Source organism: Falco cherrug, chromosome Z (assembly GCF_023634085.1).
Source record: "Falco cherrug isolate bFalChe1 chromosome Z, bFalChe1.pri, whole genome shotgun sequence".
In the NCBI taxonomy this organism is placed as follows: Eukaryota; Metazoa; Chordata; class Aves; order Falconiformes; family Falconidae; genus Falco; species Falco cherrug.
In genome coordinates this window covers 78379322-78397493 of record NC_073720.1, presented here as the reverse complement: position 1 = coordinate 78397493, position 18172 = coordinate 78379322, and the positions used below count along the sequence as shown (strand labels likewise).

At 42.1% G+C, this 18172-nt stretch overlaps 1 protein-coding gene across 9 annotated transcripts in view; it reads right to left on the bottom strand.

The window, feature by feature from the left end:
• Positions 1–949: 949 nt before the first annotated feature.
• Positions 950–18172, bottom strand: part of MCTP1 (multiple C2 and transmembrane domain containing 1) — a 275473-nt gene continuing 258250 nt past the window's right edge. For all 9 annotated transcript variants that reach the window (XM_055699706.1, XM_055699707.1, XM_055699709.1 and 6 more), the window contains 4 exons: positions 11099–11208; positions 7828–7937; positions 4160–4257; positions 950–3036 (listed from right to left, as the gene is read on the bottom strand). In XM_055699706.1, the coding sequence (XP_055555681.1) occupies positions 2965–3036; positions 4160–4257; positions 7828–7937; positions 11099–11208 (390 nt within the window). In that variant the 3' untranslated portion in view covers positions 950–2964. The remainder of the gene's footprint in view (positions 3037–4159; positions 4258–7827; positions 7938–11098; positions 11209–18172) is intronic.

The following is an 18172-nucleotide window of genomic DNA, read 5'->3' as shown; positions in this document are numbered from 1 at the left end:
TGTTGGTGCAGCTCATGCCCTGAGGGCCCACATTAGCAGATACACTGTATGCAGCCTGCTTAATTACTTTCTCATTATTCCACTGTTGTCTTAAGTGCAACAGAAAAAAAACCTTGGGTTTTATTCCACTTGGATTTAAAACGCTAAGTTACAGCACAGTAGCTCTTTAAGTTAAATCTCACTGCTATTATGAAAAACACTTAGTTATTCCTTACTACAAAGAGAAACAGCTGTAAAAACAGGGTAAGCAAGCTCTGTGCTGTGACTTATCAGCAGAAACGTTAACTAGAACCTCTCAGATGATTAGCTTTGATGGATCCTGAGCGCTCTGACACCTACCTTAATGGTGGACCCCAATTAAGTTGCTCATTTTCACTGGACCCAAATAAAGTTGTTAAATTTTATTTTCCAGGAACAGAAGGAGTTTTGTGATCATGACAGGCATTATTCTTTTGTGATTGTTTGCAAATGGACAAGGTGCTTAGGAATGCAACCCGGCAACTTCATTCAGACTTTAGAACCAACCCGGACATGGAAGATACGCTGAAATATTTATGGCATAAGGCAGGACTGATTCTCTGCAGAGGCCTGCCACACAAAGCAGAGCAGACAAACTGCAACTAGTGAAAAGGGGTTCACCGACATGATTTCAAAATGTCCTGTTGCAGCGGGAGAACTGTATTTAACCAACATACACTCTTAGTCTTGCTTCTGTGGATCGTATTTTCAGACAGATCAGTCCTGAGTGTTTGAGGCATTAGAATAGTTCACCAATTTTCAACAAAGAGATGTTTTTCTCCCACAGCCCCCTCCACTTACATGTTTGGGGGCTTAAAACACTGAAAATCCTGCACACAGGAATATGATATTTTCATTCGCTTGCCCTTCACACCACTCTTGGGAAAATGACAGCATAGAACTTCAAAGAAAGACACTTCCTACAACCTAGTAGAGAGATACTTAAACTGTGTTTAATGCAGTAAATATGTATAACTAACTAACTTGGACATTACCACCGAAATAGACAGTTGAAATTGAGTACAGAAAAAAAAAACCGCAACAGGGAATCGCACGCAGACCGATGGGCAACATTAAGAAGGTACAAGGCTTGCAGTGTTTATCAAAGAACTCTGCAAAACTGAAAACTGGCAACAAACATTCGCACATTGTCAAGTTGGAAGTTTGGCTTTTTTTTAAACAAAATAGGCTCATCAGTGATTCTGGCTTCATCAATAGTATGCTGCTCTCTGGGCAGCACCCAGTGGAAAAGTGGTTACACAAGCTTCGCGAATAGATTTTTTTAAAGTCATGGTGTAACAAGATCGTATTTAGGTCTGAGACTTTCTGCAGAACAATCGTTTGACTGGCGTTCTTTCAAACATAAAAACAGAGAGATCAAAATAACTGCCACACCAGGAACCGGCTATCAACGTGTCTTACTGCAAAATAAACAAATCCAGGATGATCTTTCATGAGCAATGCAGCTAACATACAACTCTTTAGACAAATGTATATAGATTTGCTTGCAAAGTATTTCTAAATAGTCTTTTCAAAAAGTATTGTTAGAGTAGTGCAATATAACTTTATCAGCAATTGCAACCAATAAGAGGTAACCCACAGAGGACCGCAGGAAGAGCTTCCCTTGAGGATGTCATCCCTCGGCTCTCCCCCGGGCAAAAATCCCCTTTAACGTCAACGGGAGCTACGACTAAGAGCTGTGCACAGGTAGTCCCTCAGGAATGAAGTCTCTGCTCACTACGCGGGGAGCTGAGCGTGGAAGTCTACATGCAGCTATCAGAATATATCCCCAAGTACTCGTTATGCAGTGGCCACTAAGACATTTGAAATGTAAACGATTCTCGTCTATGTCCCATGTAATTTATAAAATAATGCTGTTTCCATGCAGTAGGGCACAACTGTATCAGAAGAACTGACTACATTATTAACTAAGGAAATAAAACCAGTATATCAGTTTTACCACAACTGCGATTTTTTTCCTCTACACTATATTTCACATTGGTAACAGTTAATGTGTTACATCATACAGCGTATTAACATGATCTTGTGATCTGAAAGCAAAAACACCTTCTGCAAGACTTCCATATTAAAATAGTTATGTGCACAAAAGGTGTTCATAGCATGACACCCAAAGCAATATGGAGTTAGTCCGATAGTATTTCTGTTACAGCAGAACTATGAACTTCATTCACTAAACTGTGTAGTACAAATGAAGATTACTGGTACATATAGAAAAATCAGATAGGCAATCAGTTACAAACCTGGCAGTATTTTGAGAGAGACAGAGATTTTTAGGTCTTACAATGGAATGATAAAAATGGCAGGAACTTCTTTTGGGAGCTCCAAAAGAGATTTGCACTTGGTGTTTCTCATTATCTTATGAGCAGCCCCACTGCACAATAAAATGTTGCACCAGGAGTTAACATCAGGGTCTGGAGTTCAAGAAAATCTGCTTAAACTTACGTGCAGTAGGTTCCACTATATTGTACTTCTCTTGAAATGTATAAAACATAGAAAATCGTAATGGTGACTTACTGGATAAAAATATTAACGCTCACAAATAAAACACTGACTAAATTTTTGAGTCAGATTTAGATTTACACCTTTTGTAGATTTAGTCGGTATGGTTTGAGCATTTCAGGTATCTTTGACCACCAAGTAGCAGTGCATATTTACTGTTTTAGATTGGTTCCTCTAATGTGCTATGCTGCTTCCAGCAAGGCTTTCCAATGGCAAAACCCTACTTGAAACCTTCAACAAACGTCTTTACAGTGCGAAATATATCTTCAACGAGAAATGCCTTTTTACAATATTTACAAAATCTCCCCATTAGATAAAAAGGCAAAATAAATAAAAAGCTTAGAGAAAAGAAACGCTGCTTGGGTCGTCGTTTTTTTCTTTTATCTTCCCCCTGCAGATGCTAGTCTCCTCAAAACATGAAGCTGGCTAGACGGGGTTGTTTTTCTTCCTCTTGCTTGGGCTGTGACTGGGATCTTGTTTCAGTTCATGGTATTGCACCTGTTTAAACACAACGTTCAGAAAGAAACCGGTCAGGTGGTGCTGGCTAGGAAAAGAAAGATTTCTGTTTTTTCCCCGGGGGGGGAAAAAAAAAAGAAAAAAGAAAGAAAAAGAGAACTATTCCCCTGCAAACTATACAGGATCTGCAGCTGTGATTCAACAATGACAGACTGGATAGATCCAGAGGGAGAAGGAAAAACAGTATTAGGAAAATCCTGCTGGGAAGTAACACTGTGCTGACGTCAGCTTTAAGAAAGCTTTTTTTTTTGTTTTCTCCATGGGCTGTAATGGAGAATAAACAGTGTCCTCTTCAATGAATTTGATGAATATTCTCTGTAATATTTCTTAAAAGCTTGCTTATTTTCAAAGGCCTGCCACGGAGGGGATTGGACTCAGAGTGGGTACGTGCACCCACGTCTCCTCTTTGAACCAGCTCTGAACCAAAACTGTTAACCAAGGAATATGGAAAGTATACAATCTTTGTGATATTGGAGGTGATTTATGTGCCTGACATTATCTTAATGCTTGCACCTTCTCAAGAGATTGCGTGCTGCATTACAAAAGCTTGTAATTCACAACCAGCTTATTTTTAAAGGAGTTTATAAGCATGGTTGAACTGTGGCCACAGCAAACACTTTCACCCCAGGAAAGGAGAGGCTGAAGTGCTCTCAGAGGGCTGCCACAAGACACTGGGCAAAGCCGCCCGCTGCTGACTCCATCTCCTTTCATCATTTGACCTCCCTGTTCCCTTGCTGCACGCCCTGACAGCCTCAGCTCCAGCGTGCCCTACGCAGTGCCTTATCCCGGTCGGATTCACATAGTGCTGGAGCGTGCTTAACACAGACTCCACCACCTTCCAAACATTCGCCCTTTTACTGACTGCTCCTAAGCGTCTTCAAAGGCACAACCAAAGTAGCAGCTATTTTCTCACTGGAAAAAGGTCTAGTAGCCTCCTTAAGGTTCATGGGCTACCTGCAGCTCAAGTTTGCTATTTCTTCATCGTGCTGAAGAGTACAATATTGAATCAAAATAACTGCTTTAAAATTTGTTTACAAAACCCTGAAAGTCATGGTGCCACACATCAAATTAACTACTGTAAGGGCAAATTAAAAAATATACACACCATTTGCACATCTGAAGGAACTCTGGATAGAAAGTCAAGTAGCTCATTGTTATCGATTGCATACGGACTTCGAAGCCTCTTTGTAAATTTATTGATGCCTGCGAAAGTGAAAGCTCAAATGTTACTATCATCATTTTTCAAAAAATTAAATATATATTTTTGGCAAAGTTCTAAAAAAGATTTTATCATCCATTTGAAAGCCTGAAATTAGCACTGAATTAATGAATAAATGAATTGTGAACTTGGGCTCTAAAAGCCGGAATCTGCTGCTGTAGTCCCCTCTGCTTCAAACTGCAAAAGTTCTAGGCACATTTTCAAATCCCTCCAATACTTTTTCCTGAAAGTAATAGAAACTGTGGTTATTATGCAGAGGTTGCAAAAAGGACAGGAATCAAGCATACTCCATTTCTGTAGCTAAGAGGATGAGCAGTAATGAGCTTAATTGCAGGACAGAAGGTTCAGGCTAGACACAAGGAAAATCTTCCTAATGCTAAGGGCGGTGAAGCAGACGGGAAGCAGTGAAGTCTGGATCACGTGAAGGCTTTAGGATGAGTTTACACAAACCTCTGTCCGGGAATGACATATAGATGAGCTGATGGCAATGCAGAGAAGGGATGCAAGGTCTCCCTTAGATGTCATGGTCTTACAATGCCTATTGACAATTAATGGTCAGAAGCACCAAGAAAATCCTCCTCAAACTAAACAGAAAGCAAGGTTTTAAATTAGTCTCATCTTCTTATCGTTACATACCAGGTGAGATTCACACACTTTTCACGTGAGAATCTTGCTCGTGGGCTCTGGGAACACAGGTCTGACAGACAGGCAGGCACAGCACACACTGCACAAACCCTCACATGAGTGGGAGAAAGCCAGGACAGCGTTAATAATGTGCCAGTCTGTGTCATTTATCCAGGCCGTATCAGAGATAAGATAATACCGTTTATCTTCCATGATGTCTTTGGCGCCCAGGCCTTTCAGAAAGCTTTAGCAAGGACATAAAGCTTCAGGACAGACTGCACAAGCTGCAGTCTTGACAACACCCACGGCCTCCCCCTGCATGAATTCTCAGTCCTGTGGTGCAGAGAGGGGATGCTGCCATCCCTGACCTGGTGATTGAGCAGTGGGTGTTGAAAGAGAGTATGTGAGATCCAGACACCTTCGTTTAAGAAGACCCTTTGCATCAGCAAGTGACTGAGAAATTCAAGGTCTACCCCACTGTTCGCTGCACATGGCCACTGGACCACCCGCGGGTGAATCCAGGAGCTGATAAGGTCTCACCTTGTCAGCCTCTGAAAGTAAACACATGAAAGTAAACACATGAACTCTGAAAGTAAACACATGGTCAAGGCTCAAGAAAATAAAAGTGCTGAAGACATGAGATGGGACAGCTCAGGAGAAGATAAAACAAGAGGACTAGGTCTATTCCAAAAGCTTGAACATTTTCTGATTAAAATAATTGTCTTCATACTCTTTTCCACAAAAACAGCTGTAGCTATCACCAGGACTCTGCACTGTAGTGAACGGATGAGAGCGCAGCAGTGGTTCCTGCTCTACCACAGCTGACACACCACATGTTCAAGGACCAGCAGTCTCCATGGGGAGAAACACGGCCAGGAGGGAAGGAAATGAGAATTTCTTCCCAGGGCAGGCTGAAAAATGCAGTCCCTATGGATGCACAGAAGAAAGACAGCTATGCATAAGACCAGCCGTAGCATGGAGGAATTTTCATTTAATAACAACACTTGCCTTCCCAAAGAACAAAATGGGCAGATGCTGCTACAGACCAGCTCAAACTTCCTATGGACATAAGTCAGATGACAGAGGTCATTTGCGTCCAGCTGCAGGATGGACAAACAGGATGAAGAGACATGTAACACAGGGGAGGCCAGACACACACGGCAATGGAGAACACACAGGCGTGTGTTCGGAATACTGCATTTTTTTGAAGGGAGAGCTGCTCAACATGGCTCTGTGCGGATGCACTGTTGCCCGAGGAGGTCGGGACTGCCAGAGCTGCAGCTGTGCAGGACCTGTCTGGTCACCCAGCACGATGCAGAGGAACAGGTCCCCGCAGAGGGGAACCCCCATACATGGGCTGAGTAAGAAGCCACCTAAACTGAAATGCAGGATTAAAACGTGGAGCTGAAACCTCTAGTGAACAAAGGTGTGTGAAGTTGTATCTAGATAAGAGTGGACAACTTGCGGGCAGGGCGGGAGGAGGTGGTGGGAAAGAGAGCAAGGTGCATTCACAGCCACTTGTGCTTATGCTGCCCATCCGTGGTTTGGGAGGGGTGCACTCCGGTTTGGGAGTGGAGGCTCTGCCTCACCTGAAACAGAGACACTTCTGGGGAAGTGTGAACCCACACCCCCAGTATCGCAGGGGTCCATGTCAGGAGATTTTTGAACCACAGTGCTGACTCTATACACTTTTATGGGTCTTGGAGGGGTATTATAATCTCAGGTCCTTGCCTGAAATCAAGGGGATGCATGAAAGCAAGAGTACAAAGACGCCAGATCTGTATGAAAAACGACAGAAAAAGGACACAGACCAAGGACTTCAGACCTGGGCAACAAGAGGCTTACCACCATGTGTGTGTGGTAGGCAGAATGAGGTTTTGGGGAACAAACTAGGAGTCTGGGTTGCACCCAAGCAGGGTGATACAGGGGATGTGGGGAATAAGTGAAATTCCACAACAGGGTAAAACAGAAAGCCCGCACGCTTGCTTTTTTTAGTCACATGGAAATATTTTGTCCAAATCCTCCCTAATGGCTCTTCTCCATTTTGTGTACTCTGCTGCAACTATCTGTGAAGACTCTGTAAGAGTATCACCAATACTAACTGGTACATAAATATACATATTCTTTGGTGTCAGTTCCATGACTTTAGGTTGTCTCCGGAACTCAGGACTTTTTGATCAAGGCATGACTGTTATTTTTTCCTTCAGGAAGAAAATCTAGCCACAGATTGAACTGAGGCCGTGCTCTTCACAAGTCTGCACTACTGAATAAGGGTACAACTGCTGGTGGTATGTATAAAAGACGTATAAAAAATGTGCAAATGAAAACTTGGTGTATTATTTACAACAGATGTGGTAACGGTAGCTGTTTAAAATCAGTATAAAGAATAAATATAAGGACAAGTAGTGAAAGCTTGGATCAATCATGATTCCACCCCCCACCCCCTCGCCACCCAGTTTCTGTTCATTATCAACCAGCCAAATACCACATATACCTTTCTGTTCAACTAAAGGTGACCCTTTAAACAGGTTTCTTGTTGCTATGTTTACATACACTTTCACAAGATAAAGTACTGCAGTAAAAAAGGCATATTGTCCTAAATGCACTATATAGATTGAAATGCCTCTGTTTGTGTATAAGTGGTGAAAATAAATCATAGTAATATCTAGACAAAGCTACACTTTGATATATGAAGAATCCTCATGGCTACATGTTTATAGTATGATGAAGCCTAGAATGCCAGCCAAGAAAAATGTATTTTGCAGGTGGGCCTAAATCTTTACACAGTTGTGATTTTTAACTAACCTGTCTGTTTCCATCATGGAGCACCTTCATGGCCATAAATACAGGAAAGTACTGACAATGTAAGTCATCTCTTAAAAAACAGGTTTTTCTAAGTGGCACACACAGTTTAAAAAGGCTTTACTTACCCCAGACAAGGACAATGTATCTCAGTGGAATGAAATACAGGATGATGGTGAACAAGGAGAGGGCAACAATCGCCAGCCAGCTCAGGAATGGGACAGTCCAATTGAAAGTGCTGGAAGAAAAATTAACAAAAGTCAGAATTGTGGTCACCTGACAGAGCCAAACGATGAACAAAAATTGGACTGGACAGGGGAAGACGTGCCAGCTTCCATCAACAAACTGAAGCTACAAATGAATGCATGGATGCTGGGCATCAGGGCCAGCAAGGGCTCGGACCCATCCCCAGTGGAAATGAGAGGAGGTCCCAGCTTCACCCGCAGAATGGGACCTCTCCCAGCCCAGCCGTGCACACAGCAACCACTGCTCCGCCTTTTGGAAATGACCGTGGCCACCCCCAGTGGAAGGTGGAACACACACAGTTCCTTACTCCTCAAACATACTCGCACTGGCAAACCGGAGTCCCTTTTTCAATACCAGTGTGGAGGAAGGATGTAATAGCTGGAAGAGTACTGCTAAGGCTTTCTGCTTGCTCTACCTCCCCATTCTGCCGTAAGGACAGCACAAGGCGTTAAAGGCTGAGCAGGGACCTTCCCCTCTGACATATGGGTGCATTCCCTGGCTAGGTGCCCTTCTTGCTTGGGGGGCACAGTCAGGAAAAGGCGAGCGTGTGGGTATGCAAAGCTGGAAACTCATACATGCACCTATAAAGGAGAGGGTCAGGGAAAAGGAGGGGGCAGAACAGTCAGTGTTGAAGACGGGGATAATGCAACAGCACTGGATGAAGGAAGGAAATAAAAACATTTTGAGTGGCGAAAAAAACCAAAAACAAACAACCAAAAAATCCCAAAAGGAGAAAAAAGATGGAAGAAGCAAAAAGGAGGGAGTGGTGTAGGACAAAGTACATTGCAGGAAAGGCAAAGATAAACGTTAACTTCCAGATAAAATAAAATATATTTCTTTATGGATAAAGGGAGAGAACTTCTGAGATCCCATCAGAGTTTCAGTACATTGCCTTTCCAAAAGAGCCCCAGATTAAAACATCCTCGTTAAGGGTCCCAAACCCTATGCTGCGATAAAAAACTGCGGGACACCTCATTTTGCAGCAGTTGAGGTGTGAGCCGAGAGGAAGCAAAAGCTAACGAGTCTTGCAACAGCCGTGCTGTGGCTCTCCAACCTCTGTGTGCAGGGAAGAGAGAAAGGCCAGATGGCCAATTTATAGATACGTCCCATGGGAACGCTGGTTAAAGGGAGCTTGGCTCAATGGGATTGTTCCACGAAGGCACCACCATGTCAAAAGCGTTTCATGACATTTAACCAGAAGGAAAATGTGGCTTTGACTCTAAATAGCCTGATGATACTCTTTAAAGTATTACCACTAGCTACATCCCCAATCAGTGTGATTACAGTATTTTGGCTTCTCTGGCTGAATAATTGCAATTATCTGAATTGCTAGCCATATTTTTCATAATGAGCTCTGGCTTCCTGTGTTTATTTGTCTTCTTTTCTCTCTGGCAATTTTGACATGTCTCCAGAGTGAACATTATGTTAGTGTCACTTGGTGTAGGATCACTCCCTTTCTCCTCAGGGGACACCTGCTCTTTTCCCCTCTTCTGCATGCATTTGGGATGAACAGAAGGTTGAGGGTCTGCTCATGTTCCTGTGACTCGGCTTTGTGCAATGGATCACAGACACGCCATGTGTGGGAACACTGGCTCCTCACTTAGCAAACCTCCTTATGTGCTGTGTTAGCACAGCATTCAGTACAGGTTTCCCATTATAGTTTCAGGAACAAATTACAAAGATTTATAGGAAGATTCGGTCTCACTAGGTTCAGAAAATTCTGTTGCTCTCATCTGGTATGTAACAGAACAAACCCTACTTCCAAAATGCACAATTAGAAAAACTTAATCAAGACAACTTCCACGAGCAGCCTTTTGATAAAAGACTTCCTTCAGAGACAGGCTCGTTTGGTTTGTCTGGAAAACTCGTGCAATATAATGTGCTTGCGCCTGGCTCTGCCGCTGTGAACACGGCCTGCCTGGAAGTGTCCCCACGGGAATGTTTCCCAGGCTTTCCGGCTAGGGACTTTGCTCTTAAATATGGAAATGGCAGCCTCCTCTCCATCCCGAATCTGGTATGCTTGCCATTGCTGATATTCGAAAAATAAACCAAAACAATAAGAAAAAGGCAGAACAGCATGAGAGACGATCCCCGTGTTTCCTGCAGGCTGACCTTCACCCAACACACCCTCTTCCCAGAACTCGCTTCCCCCAGTCCGATTTATTCTGGGGCCCACTTCTCTCTCAGGCCGCGGTCCCGTCGATGCGGAGCACCGGTGCCCTGCAGACGCCACCTGCAGCAGGTGCTGCCAGGGCGAGGGGACACGTGGCCCCACCTTGCCTGGAGAGGGTGCACCACCAAGCCTCTCGTGAAGGTTTCGTAACCTGCTGCAGCTGCTGGGCCACCCCCCGGCCGCCCTCTGCCCTCAGCAGAACGGTGGTGGTGCTGCTCCCAGCTTCTCACCTGACCAGGATGAGGTGCCCTTGGCTTTCGAGGGGCTGAAACCCAAGTCAACCCTGTCCCTGCTTCGTGGCCAGTGGCTGGGGAACACCTTTCTGGAACCCATCTGATCTCAAATAGTACACCTTACACCGCTGTTCACTGACCGTGCCAAAACCACAGTGAAGTTCCTGTGGTGGATTGCAGAACCTCTCCTGCTTAAGGCCCAAATATATTGGCAATTCTTATATATCATGTATTAGGTGTTACAAATTACAAATACTCCAGAAGGAAAAGTCTTTGCTAACTCGCATAAATACAACACTTCCAGCAACCAAACATATGTACATCCTTAAAATCTGAAACCCCCGTTCAGCTCTGCTTATTTCCTTTATCAAAGCTGCATTTTTTATTATTAGTTTTAAATAACTTATGTTAGGTGTCACAACAAGATTCTCTTTCTGTTTTACTTCAAAGCCCAGGTTCTGATTTCCTTCCCCAATTAATACATTTCTAAATTCCAAAATGAATATGACTAGATTTTCATTCACTGAGGGCCTCCACAAAACAAAGTAAATACAGATGAGTTTCAACAATGCATCATCCAAAGCTGGAGTCGTCCCCTGCCCACCACCACTACCACCACCACCCCCCCCCCCCCAAAAAAAAGGTCTAATAAAAAATCTAGTAAGTCTAATAAAGGTCTTTGTACCTCAGCTTTGAAAAAATATGAACAGTATTGGAAAGCAATCCAGCACCTGTGTCAGCACTTACTTCTTGATCCTTTCTCCAAAGGAAGCTACTTCACCAAGGATATTCTGGACACTGACACACACCTCCTGGATGGCGTAAAGTCTATTCATAAATCCTTTCTTTTCACTGTCCTAAAGAAAAGAAAAGGAGTAGTTGAATAAAAGAATTTCTGAGTGTAGGAAAAGGACCATGTATCCATCAGTTAAGTTTCAAAAGTTACACACACATCTAACAGCAACTGGTAAAACCTGGCAACTGGGAACCGTTTCCTTGTCCTTTAAGCAGTGCCTATTGACAATATGTATGTTTTAGCACACATGCTGAGCACCACACAATTTTGTTTGCTGCTACATTATTTTCTTAATGTATGTTTCAATACACCAGGTCTCTGATTTATAAATACGTTGAAGGTGCCAACCTCCTACATTGTGTGCTCCTTCAAGTAGGAAGAGTCCAAAGATGGAATAAGGGTAGTTTGCTGAAATGCTGGGTCTCGCGCTGGTGTAGGCATCGGGAAGATAAACTTTCCATGTGGGAGGCTTGGAGTAAGAACCAGAACACCTCAGCTCCTACCTCTGGCTCCGACATGGGTTTAAGTTGTTGGATGTACCTGTGCCCCCCACCATCATCTATTCCACCTTTCTGCTTGGCCAGTGCACGCTTTCTCTCCCACCCCCTACTAACATTCAAGTGTCACTACGCATGAAATATATGGGAGATGTAACTCCCAACTGCCTTTACAATATGATTAGTGCAGCTCGCAGCTCCAAAAGAATATAAAATGTCAGCCATGGGCAAAACGAAAGACGCAGGGAAGGTGTCACTGTAGGAAGTAATTTTAATTACCTCCTTTCTTACTCAGGTTTCTATATGCTATTGGACTAGTGCTCACAAAACCATCAATTTATGTAATATAAAATCTAACCATAATTTAGTTTCAGTTACATTTATCAAAATTCTTTGTGCCCCTAAAAATGTGGGCATTTTTTAAAAACCAGAGTGATCATTTGTCCCTCAAAAGCAGGAACCACCCTCACTAAGACATTTTCTGGGGTCTTTGATAGATTTGCATCAGCAAATGTTGTCTTCCTTTCTGCCAAGTCGAGCAGAATTTGCCTCCCAGAAGAATTCAACAAGGTGCTGCTCAGGCACATCAAGGCACTCCATGGACTATTCCTTAACTGGGCCTCCTCCTGCTCTGATGACCTGTTCTTTCTTCCCCAAAAAGCTTTCTAACTCTAAACCCAGAAAGCCTGCAGCATCAAATCCACACAGAGCCAACAGCACTCAAAAAAACCCAAACCAAAAACCCACCCCCCCCGCAAAAAAAAAAAAAAAGCTGTTACATGGGATTAAAATGAAGCATCACCATAAAAAAAAAAAGACGACTTATCTTCATTTTTTCCAGACTACACGTAAGTCAAAAGGTTATGTTCCATGTTTCCAATGGACTGATGCCATATTATCTTATCTAGTTTGAATGCAATTAGTGTTTTCTCAAAATAGGAAATGGAAAGAAAAATATTTCAAGAGTAGCAAAATACATGATAAAAACGTTGTTCAACATTTTGCCATCACAAACCACACAATACAACAGCCTCTGTAATTGACTCCAAAGTCCAGCATCTAAGAAATTAGCATATGTTGCATTTCATGTTTCTTTTCTCCTCCTGATGCTTAATTAGCAGACGGTATATTGGTTCACTTGTTTTGTTGTCCCTTTTGCTATCTTAATAAATCAGATTGGATGAGGAAAACAACGTTTAAGATTTAATCATCTGAAGTTCCTTCAGCAACACTCTTCTGCAACTATATTGTCAAGATTTCTTGTGAAGGCTCGAAAGTACATAGCTGCAGAACACAGACTGTCTAAAAATAAACAGTCAGGAGACAGACAGACAGATACAGCAAAACTACTTCCAGTGATGCAGTGTAATTTAAAAAAACCAAACACTTCAGAGACAGCAAACCCACCAGTTTCTCAGACAATGTGAAGAGCTTATGTTCTCAGTTAAGGTTAATAATCATTCATATCATAAAGGAGTATTTCTGGTTTTTGAGGATGACCATAACTGCAGCTGCTGGTATCAACTACATCAAGCACTGCACAGCAAGACTGAGTAATTTGTGAAGTTATTTCCTTAATATTTATTACATTCTTGAAGCCTTGGCAATGACAGCATTATTGTCCTCAGGTATACAGCTTCTGAGGAGGTGCCGCATATATTCAGCATGTTTCATTTGCCATCAGGAAAGACATACCTGCTTTATTCCTTCATGTAAAACACAAACTTCCAGTACTGCAGGAGAAACATGAAAATCATCTGTTCCTTTGTAGAGCAGAAATGAACAATAAGCCATACAGAAATCACGGGTATATCTTTGCTTTCCAAATCCGTATACACATTGCCTCTCCAGTTTCATTTAACAGATTCTGCCCTCTCCGTAAAGTTATCTTGATTTACAATTAACTTGTAGGAGAAAAGAATTATGTCACTGTAATAAAACCAGCACTTCTCGTGACATCTCCAGAACTCAACAGGCATTACATTCAGAAGTCCTGAGGCTGTTTTTCTTTACAAATATTTCTCAAGACAAACGTGTATCTTTTTTGAAAATACATCTGTTTTAAATCATTCTCCTCAAAACCCCCACAAAACCCCCAAAGACAGAAAGAGACAGAGAAAGAATCACTATTTCCACCCCCCTGCACCTTCTGAGCTTAAAGAAAATTTGTTGACATACTCCGAGGCAGGAATAGACAAAACAGCACAGGAAAGAGGAGGCGGTCAGAAGGATCAGGGTTCGGCTTTGCTTAAACTAATTCCACATGCTTCACAACTATTAGCTGTTTTTTATTTCCTGCTCCAAAGATTTGTGGAGAAAATAATCTGGGCTAGGGAAAAGCTGCACTTATTTTCTTCCAGCAAGATGCTGTGTTAGCAAATACAACATATGAGCCACCTTGAGCAAACCAAGGTTCTTAATAATCCATTTCTCAAACACTACTGGTATTTCCTTTCTGAAGAAAGATGGGCTGTGACTGGAATCAATTTCATCATTTGTATGGCTACAATTGCCAAGTTTCTGGAAATAATTGCCATTTAAATAGTAGATAAAATCTATTATACAAAGGTAAAACCAGCCTTATTACTATTTTACTTCCATGATTTGTTTGTTTGCAGGAGGCTTAAGGTATCTGCAAAGCAAGATGTTTGCTAGGGGATGGCTTTAAGCATGAACTGTGAAAGCAGAGACGTCAACAGTCTGACTTGAATTTACAAAGGGGAATGAACTCGAGGCAAAGCCTGGGACCACGTCCTCCTCCTCCTCCTTCAAAGGAAACTGTAGATTACAGATTGATACACTGCTTGGCCAATAATAATAATACTTAACTCTTGTATACTGATTTTCTGCCATAACTGTATTTTACTGTATGTGGTGAAGCCAAAGCAAAACAAAGTAAATGACTTTCCCTAAGCTGCATGGAGCTAATTCACATGAACTCTCAATACAACACGTGTTGTGTGAGCCTCTCTATTCGTGGACTATGCTTCCAATCCCATGATAAAATAGGGTGATTTAGGAAAGGATTGTATCTCTAACCCCAAAACTCTCTCTTCTCCCAAGTTAAAGTGCATTTACAAAACAAACATTTCAAAAGACTGGGAAAGCAGGAGAAATAAATAAGGCAGACTCAAACATAAACTTTGATAAAGTTAATGGAATTAAGCCAATGGGGAAAAAAAAAAAGAGCTTTAAGTAAAAGGAGACATTTTTAGTACAGAGAATAAACCGGAACATTTTATGGTGGATAACAGTCCTATTAATAACTACTAAACTGGAAAGAAAGGCACAGATCATAAAAACAAAGTAATAGGAGAGTTTCAAGAACAGAAGTAAATTTTGAAATTTTTAGGAGATGCTATCTGGGAAAGACAGAGGCTCCTGATAGATCTTCCAAAAAAGCACCCCTTGTTGCCCAGATTGGTATGATAGTGCACCTCTGCACAAACCGAAGCGACTGAGACAAAGCCAGACTAACCTGTGATATGTATGGGGAGAGGATGTGAAACCACCACCGAGAGCAACAGTGTTCCCCTGGTATGCTGTGAGAGCTATATGGACCCGTCACCTAGCCAACAGAAGACGCATGTACTCTGCTTGTGTCACGCTGGACTACCTGTGGCCACAAAAGCATAGCCCCACAGTTATTGCTGGAGGAACCCCTCTAATCAAACCTGTAAATCTCTATTACCTGAATATGAGAACACTACTTCTGCGCAGATTATTTCAACTAAGAGTTTGTCTCCAAAGCACAGTCCATCCATAGGCGCCAGCATCATCCCCTGGCATGAATCCTGGCCACGTGCCAGGCTGTGACACCCTGGTAGACCTCCACTTGGAGACTGACAAAGTAGATCCAGACGTGTCTGCAGGCAATGCATTGGTCTTTTACTGGCAGGATGCATTCATACCTTGCAGGGGGGGCATGGAGACACCAACTACTGAATGCTGTCCCATGGGCTAGCCGTAGCTCAAAAGCCATAGCCATAGCCACTGCTGAAAAACCCGCCACTGGGGATTAATGGCCTCAGGAATTGCCTCCCAAATGCTAACCTCTGCTTTCTCGGAAAGTCACAAAGAAGGAAATAGTGAACCAAAACTATTCCAGCTCTGAAGTGATTTTGATCTCCTCCAAGTCTTCTGAACCCCTATCAAAAGGCTTCAGATCTGGTGATGGTAAGCCATTATGTTATCATTTTCTCAGGGAAATGGAAAGAGGTCAGACAACCATGGTGATATTGTTACCTTAAAGCTGACTGTGGAAATGTAATCATGAGGTAAAGCTGAATGATCTATGGGACCTGGAAAGGTGCACGGGTTGACCTGAAACTGGTCTCCTCCATGATGTCGATAATGAACTGGAGAGGGTCAGGTTGTTTTAACCACTTTTCCCTCTTGAAGGCTGAGACTTACAGAGTACCATCACCATCTGGTCTTGACCCTCCTTAAACTGGAAAAGTAGGGGAAGAGTCCTGGAGACATTAACACCTTTCAGTGAGACCTTAATGACTTAGAAGTTTCCACCCTTCCAGTAAGCCAGCTTGTAACTCTTCAGACTTCCTGTTATTTAAAATAGTGACTGACGGCACGCCAGGCAGACAGGTACCAGCGTGTGCTCTCCTCTTGCCACCAACAGAAGAGAAGGTCTGGTTGATACTCGCACCATCCTGAAAAGGAACAGTGGGAGGCAGCTTCCTCAGTGTCGGCACCATTCCACATCGGACATTGGATCCCAGGACTACGTAGATAATCAGAACTGAGCTTTTGAACTGTGGGCTTCCCTTTTGCCCATATTACCTGGCACCACATCTTCAGTGGCCACATTTTTAAGACACTACTGGTTGTTTACAAATGCTCAACATGTCATCTCTGAAGTCTACCTGCCAACACGTGCATGAAAACAGGCCTGAAACTAACTGCTCATGCCGAAACAGAAACCAGGCGGAGGACTTTAAAATATGGAGGAAACCACATAATTTTTAAGATAGAAGGGTTTTAGAGAGAGAAATGGTATTTGTGGTCATGATTATTAAAGAAAGAAGCAATAAAAAGTTATTGCCTAGTAAGCATTCCATATTTAAAACAGCAGAAATAGGTACAATAGAAACCATATAAACATGCGGACGAAAACACTGAAGATTCACTGTTTATGAAGGCACCATGCTTGTGAGCATGAATATTACAACAATCTGTTCTTCCTCAAACATATACTGAGAGTTGATAAAAATCATTTTGAACCTTCTGTGACTTTTTGGCACTACCACCTATATAACGAATTAAGACTTCTTCATGTGTAATGAACTGCTGCATTGCTAGAACATAAATATAAAATCAGAGAAAAAAAATTGAGCTACAGTAATAATTCTAGGGAAAGATTTCTACAAGCAAGCTTTCTACAATGTAGCAGAATGACACTTTTATGGCAATTCTTATGTAAATTCTTATTACATGGAGATCTTTTTGCTAGTGCTTTTTATTTTGTTACTCCCTACTATATTCCACAGTACTGCCCAATGCTGTTTAAATCTGTTCCTTCCTCATCTCTCCTTCACTGCACATTTTAATACAGAAAAGATAACATTCCAAATAAAACACAGAAACATGAACACAACAGAGACAGTTAATGGACTGCCATGCCATTTCACTGAAGGGCCACCTAGTGTGGGGAAACAAAAACTTAAATTTTCCTTGCATGGTACCTTTTTGGCTAATGCTAAACCTTTATGAGGTATTAAGTTTCCTAAATACTCTAAGCAAACATATTACTCGACAAGGAGCTTGTTTGTTCATGGTGATGCATTCAGGGGCAAAAAGTCAGCAATGCCAAATAACGCTGTGCCTTTCTTATTTTGGAAGGAAACTTAAAGAATTAAAGCAAGGTGGGGTTAAGCATTGGGGTGACAAGAATGCATCAGATGCATTTGCTTTATGTTTATATTTGAAAAAAACCTTTTTTTTTTCTTGGCTGCCTCTTTTTCTCCCCTTCACCCTGTTCTACCATACTTAAGCAAGGAAAGGAGTTTCTTACTTTATGCAAGACAGAACTACACTGGAGCTTGACAGTGATCTCATTAATATTCCTCTTGTATCCAGGCACCTCGATGCCATCCAGCAGAGGCTAACACAGAAATCTTGGTGTATTGTCCAGCAGTTGTTTGCAATAGCTGATTTAATTATAATATGGTCCTGAAATTCTACTAATGAACAAACTTTGGCCACGAATTTATAGCTGGGTTTACAGATTCCAGTGGTTCTAACAGTGTTTACCCTCTACCCATGCTGAATGCCAAACTGCAATTAACAACGTGTTCATTAATGCAACTCTTCAAATTCCATGACACAAATGCGAGGGATGACAAATTTAGAAGTTAAATCTCAGAGCTGTAATGATCTTTAAAAGGTAAGGAAAGAGCCTGTGAGGTATATCAGACTGAGTTATTTTAAATAAGAACAGCCCTGCTGTGCAAGAGCCTGTAGAGATGGGGTGAAAACACATCATACCAGCTAGTATAAAAATTCTGCATTTAG